The 6,402-nt window shown below is 45.2% G+C and overlaps 1 protein-coding gene across 1 annotated transcript; it reads left to right on the top strand.

The window, feature by feature from the left end:
• The first annotated feature begins 251 nt into the window (after positions 1-251).
• C7H4orf46 (chromosome 7 C4orf46 homolog) lies at positions 252-6,112 on the top strand. The gene is made up of 2 exons (XM_055144613.1): positions 252-626; positions 4,172-6,112. Exons 1-2 carry the CDS (start codon positions 441-443, stop codon positions 4,325-4,327), a joined length of 342 nt encoding a protein of 113 aa, XP_055000588.1. The 5' UTR covers positions 252-440; the 3' UTR covers positions 4,328-6,112.
• The last annotated feature ends 290 nt before the right edge of the window (positions 6,113-6,402 follow it).

A 6,402-nucleotide genomic window follows, 5' to 3' on the forward strand; every position in this document is an offset into this window, starting at 1 on the left:
CAGAGAGGGCGCGTCTCCAGCCCTTCCCGCTGCTTCAGGGAGCGGATTGGGTCGGCGGTTTCCGTTCCACGCCGGCGTCAGGGCGTAGGGTGGGAAAAAAGACTACAAGTCCCAGGGGGCAGCGCGCGCGGCCTGGGGGGAACAGGGCGGGGCGGGCGCCGCGTGCATTCTGGGAGTTGTAGTCCGCGCCCGCGCGCCCGGCGCCCGATTGGAAACTCGGCTGGAGCGGAATTTACGCACAGCTGATTGGTCTGTCCCGAGGAAAAAAAAAAAAAACAAAAAACCCCAGGAAACTCTGGGCGTCGGGGCCCGGCGGGGAGCCGGCGGCACCGGGGGCGCGAAGGCGGGGCCTTTGGGCGCTGGGCGCGCGCGATTGAAAGGCGGTTGGCGGCGGTTCGGCGGCGGCGGCCGTGGCGATCCCGCCGCCCCGACGGCGCTCCATGGCCGACTCCGAGGCGCTGCGGGCTGCTTCGCCCTCGTCGCCGCCGCCCTCCTCCCCCTCGTCCTCGGACGCGTCTTCGGTGGCGTCCCCCGGCGTCCCGGGGAGTCTGGACTGGCCGCTCCCGAGCAGGGTCGCCGGCCGCGCCGTGGACCCGCTGGAAGAGGTGGAGATGCGGATCGGAGACGTGAGTGGCGCCCGGCCCCCTCCCCGGCCCTGCGCGCCCCCCGTCCCGTGCCCGCCGTCCGGGCTCCGGCCCCCGCGCAGGCTCGGCCGCCCGACTCGGCGCCTCTGCTCCACTTGGCCGCCGGCCCCGCAGCGGCAACGCTCTCGTCCGCCCGGGCCGGCCGCCGCGGGCCCCGCTGCCGCAGGGGGGCGGGGGCGGGGGTTCGCGCTCCGGACCCCAGACCCAGATGTTGGTCGGTGCCGGTGCCAAGTCTCGGCTCTGGGGTAAACGGCGTAGTTCGCGCTCTCGTTCTCTTCCTCCCTCCCTCTTCCTATCCTCTCCACCTCTCTCTCTCTCTCTCTCTCTCTCTCTCTCTCTCTCTCTCTCTCTCTCTCTCTCTCTCTCTCTCTCTCTCTCTCTCTCTCTCTCTCTCTCTCTCTCTCTCTCTCCCTTCTCTTTCCCTCTCCTCTCTTGTCTCCTCTCTCTCCCTCCCTCTCGTCTCCAATTCTCCTTCCCTCCCTCCCTCCCTCTTTCCTTTCCTGTCCTCTCCTCTCCTGTTTCCTCCTCTCTCTCCCTCGCTCTCTTGCTCTCTTTCTCTAGCTCTCCCTCTCCCTCTCTCTCTCTTTCTCTAGCTCTCACTCTCGCTCTCTCCCTCTCTCCTCTACCCCTCCCTGCCTTTCTCTCACTTCTCTCTCCCTCTCTCCCCTTCCTTCTCCTCCCCTCCTCTCTTCCTCACTCTCCTCTCCCCCTCCCTCCCTCTTTCTTTCTATTTCTCTCCCTCCTTTCTCTTCCCTCTCCCCTTTTTCCCCCTCCCCTCCCCTTTTCCTTCCCTTCTTTCCTCCTCCTCTCTTTCCTCTCCCCCCCCCTTTATCCCATTATTTCTCTCTCTCCCTCTCCCTCCCCCCTTGCACGGCGAGGATGATCTCATCTGGGCTGTGATCCCAGTACCCCAGAAACCTCCCCTCCCACACCCAGAGATGCTCCGGGTCTGCCCCTGGCCTTGGCTCTGGGGCGCGGGTGGGGTGCGGACCGAGCGGTGCTTGGGGGTGCAGCCTGGGCTCCCCCACCCCCTCGGTGGAGCAAGCTCCCGCTCTCCTCCGGCTCCCAGTACTTTGTTTTCTGCACGGTGACTGAGGCGCTACCCAGCCTCTGTGTTTTGGCTGAATCCGGCCAGTATACAGATCCCAGAATCCTACAATTTTATACCATTCGACTAAGAAGTATTTTCCTCCACATTAGTGTGCCTTTGATATGGTTGCTCTGTTTTCTTCCTATCTCTACATTTTCACGGTCTGAAGCGTTCACAGATTTTTTTTTTCTTTTTTAAAATAAAGTGGAACGGTATTCTTACTTCCCTAGTGTCAGTTAGAGTTCATTGTGAAGTCCTTCACATACTTCTGGTACTTAGCTAGAGTCAACTTGTTGAGCTAAATAAGGCTCTGGTATTTTCAGTAGTAGTAAAAGCAATAAAAGCCATCTGATTGTTCCTTTCTCATATATACTTGTTACTGCTTAAGGAGGTGTGTTCTTTAATTCACCTAGTTCATATTAAAGACTTTCTTAAGAACATGTGTTTTATTTATTTTTTATTTATTTTTTGGGAGGGGGGTGTTAGGACCACTCCCGGTGGTGCTTAGGAGTTACTCCTGGCCTTGCACTCAGAAATGACTCCTGATGTTGCTTGGGGGTAGCCAAGCCCTGTGGGCTGTGCCACGACAAGAGCCTGCCCCCATACCCCAGGCCCCCCAACAGATGTTTGATGATGTTGTTACTTTAGTTTTTTTGTTTTTTTTTTTCCTTTTTGGGTCACACCCGGTGATGCTCAGGGGTTACTCCTGACTCTGCACTCAGAAATTACTCCTGGCGGTGTTCAGGAGACCATATGGGATGTTGGGAATCGAACCCAGGTCTGCTGCATGCAAGGCAAATGCCCTACCCACTGTGCTCTCACTCCAGCCCTGGAACATGTTTTGATTGCTTTCATTTCCCTTGGATGGGGTGGGCTACAGGGGGAGCGCAGGGAGCACTTCCTCCTGGCTCTGTGCTCAGGATTGGACCAGGGCTGGCTGCATGCAAATCTCGCGGTATCTTACCCCTTGTACTATCTCTCTGGTTCCAGAGTTTCTTATTTTATATAGGAAAATGCAGTAGATTTTTGTCTATTGATTTTTTTTTAACCAGTCACTTTGCTATATTGTTTTTCTTAGCTTTTTGTTTTGTCTTTTGGACCACACCTGGCAATGCTCGGGGCCTACTCCTGCTTCTGTGCTCAGGGATCACGCCTACTGGTCTTATGGGCCACATGTAGTGCCCAGTCCATTGTGTGCAAGGGCTAGTTCCTGCTGTACTATCTCACTGACCTCTGTATCACTTCTTTTTGAGTCACACCCGGTGATGCACAGGGTTACTCCTGGCTCTGCAATCAGGAATTACTCCAGGTGGTCCTCAGGGGACCATATGGGATGCTGGGAATCGAATCGGGTTGGCTGAGTGCAAGGCAAACGTCCTACCCGCTGTGCTATTGCTCCAGCCCCTCTCGCCCTCTCATGACTTCTTAATAGAATTTTTAGGGTATGCTACATAGATTATCTCCAAATAACGATAATTTTGCTCTTTTCTGACAGATTTTTATTTTTAAATTCTTTTAAGAGTTCTAATGCTGAATTAAACAGAAGTGGTGACTGTGAAGTCTTACTCTTGATTTTAAAGTAAAAGATGAAAGTTTTCTACCAGCGAGCATAATATTAACTATGGGCTTATAGTGAATGGCCTTTATTGTGTTGAGATTATGTATCTTCTGTCCCCCATGCTACAGATATAAAGAATCATCCATGGGTGCTGAATCTTATCAAATGCTTTCTGCACATCTATTAATATTAGGAAATTTTGCTCTTTTCCTTTTATTGGTAGGATTTATGCTATTGATTTGTGTATGTTGAACTTCCCTGAGTGCTAGGCATAAACCCATCATGACTTGGTAATATGTGTTCCTTTTGATGTATTATTGAATTTGATTTGCTAGTACTTTGTTGAGGAATTTTCTGTTTTTATCAGGGATATTGGTCTGTAGCTTTCTTTCTTTCTGTCTTTCTGTCTTTTTTCTTTTTGTAACGTCCTTGTCTGCTTTTGATATCCAGGATAAGGTATCTTTATGAAATTCATTGATAGGCTATTTCAAGACTTGCTTTTGGGAAGTTTTTAAATTATATATTCATTTTCAGACGTGATCAGCTGATTCAAATTTTGGAAGGCTTGTGTTTCGATATTGGCAGGTTTTGTTTATTCCAGTTGATTCAATATTGGTAGGTTGTGTTTGTCTACAGATTGTACTATTTCTTCCAGTACATGTAAGTTTTTCACAGTAGCCTTCTGTAATCTTTTGTGGTATTTGGTATCTGCTTTAATTTCCTATTCTGTTTGTATTTTCTCTTTGTAAGCATATCTAACATTTTGTCAGTTTGTCAAGATTTAAAAATTATTTTTAAATTTCATTTTATTTGCTAGTTATTAAATGGTAAGAGAATGTAAACAAACCTTATTACTTGACTTTTTCTTTGTTGTTTTAGGCAGCATTTTCATTAACCAAGCTTGTTGAAGCCACGTCTGCAGTATCAGCTCAAGTTGACGAACTTGCCTTCAAATGCACAGAAAACGCACGTTTCCTTAAAACCTGGCGGGACCTTTTGAAAGAAGGCTATGATTCTCTGAAGCCTGACAACTGATTTCTCTGTGGAACAGACTCTGTTTCTTCATTTAAGATATGGGCACTCACACACTATATTATAGGATAGTCTTTTGTTAGTAGTTCTCTATATGCAAAATGAAAATGCATCTTGGTTTGCTCCACTTTTGTGAAAGCAGAATGCCAATATCTTTTATGTCGGCTGTTTTTTATCTTTAAATAATTTCAATCTTTTAAACTTCCGTAGACTTCTTTGTGAAAGTTACTTCATCAGTAGCCAACCTTGATAATGCCATAGTGTTATCAGTAGCAAAATAGGGAGACCACTGCTCATTTTTCAAGAAGATGCCTCAAAATGGCAAAGTTCAAGGTTGAGTTCATTTTATTGACCATGGGAGGGAACTTTAAGCTTCACCATTGTTGGGTCCGGCTTTTTGAACCTTGGACCAATGATTGTGTTGATTTCCTTTCCCTAACACTGTGTCATACAACATTTATGAAGTGTTTGTTGAATAAAAGTTGACAACAATTAAGACCTATTATTTTCTTCGTGATTTTGCTTGAAGATTGTAATAGTTTTTCTAAAAAACAATATTTGAATCGGAATCACATTGACTTGAAGGAAAATGATTGCCCTAATTGATTGTAGCCTTTTAAAACAATTTTTTTTCCGTTCTTTAAATTTTTTTTCTTTTTGGGTCACACTTGGCAATGCACAGGGGTCACTCCTGGCTCATGCACTCAGGAATTACTCCTGGTGGTGCTCGGGGTACCATATGGGATGTTGGGAATTGAACCTGGGTTGGTTCGTGGAAGGCAAACGCCCTACTCACTGTGCTATCGCTCCAGCCTGCTCTGTGATGTTTTCTAAAAAACTTAAACTTCAGAAAGTGAAATCCTATCTGTAAAAAAAATGCATGTTTCCCCCTATTTACTTTTTATTAGTTGTTTTTATAAATTATGTTTCTTATGTTTGTTATTTTGTTTTTTTAAAGTATTTTATTAAAATTACCACTTGATATTATTTTGAACTTTGCATGTTTGTGATTCAAAAACAGGTTATCTTTTTTTTTAGTACATTGAATTTAAAAGATGTGATTGTTTTCATATTGTTTGACTTTAATGAAAAACTTATATTTTGCATGCCCTGTATCTTAATATTTCTTTGGTTTTACCCTCTCTCCTCCCTCCCCACCCCAATCTGTCTTTTTTGGTTTCTATCATTACTTCAAGAGTTAAGCCAATTTTCAATAACTTGTGCGTATCTCTGATTTGTAATCTTAATGCTTTATAGTAATGGAGCATATAAATAAATATATGTATATATACTATAATATACAGGGCTGTATTCTAAAACCTATACAGTGGGTCTGTGAAAGGGATAGATGGGCAAAAAAAAAAATGCTTTGTGTAGCATATTAGGTCATAGTTCTTGATTGTTTCTTGTTTTTGCAGGGAAGGACTTGGAGGTGGGGTACTTTTTACAGGACTTAGCCAGCCAGGGTGTAAAGTTTGAGTGCTCAGTTTGGAGATTTGGTGTTGTTTGGTTAGTGGTGCTTAGGGCTATTATTCCCCACAGCGCTGGGGGACCATCCCGTGCCAGAGAGACACACTCCAGTCCTTTGAGCTATTTCCCAGCCCCAATTTTTTTAAAGTAAAAAATAACACATTCTTGTATTATATGTAGTAGAAATATAATGTGTTACAGAGAAACAACCTGTGTTCTTATACCAAAGAAATGCTTATCCCTTTATAAGAAAATATTTTTATGTGTTGTGAAAATTGTAATATTTTAAAGTGTAGAAAAAATAAATTTGTTTTTTTAAAAAAATTTTCTTTGGGTTTATTATTTAAATATTTTTAAAGTTTTTATTTTATTGAATCACCGTGGGAAAAAATACAAAGCTTTCAGGTTTAAGTCTCAGTCATATAATGATTGAATCCCCATCCCTTCACCAGTGCATATGTTCCACCACCAAGAACCCCAATATACGCCCCTCCCACCCAGCCCCCACCTAAGTAGCTAATGATCTTCACTTTATTCTCTCTATACTTTGAATACATTCAATATTTCAATAGAGAACTCACTATTATTGTTTGGAATTTTCCCCCAAC

Source organism: Sorex araneus, chromosome 7 (assembly GCF_027595985.1).
Source record: "Sorex araneus isolate mSorAra2 chromosome 7, mSorAra2.pri, whole genome shotgun sequence".
NCBI lineage: Eukaryota > Metazoa > Chordata > Mammalia > Eulipotyphla > Soricidae > Sorex > Sorex araneus.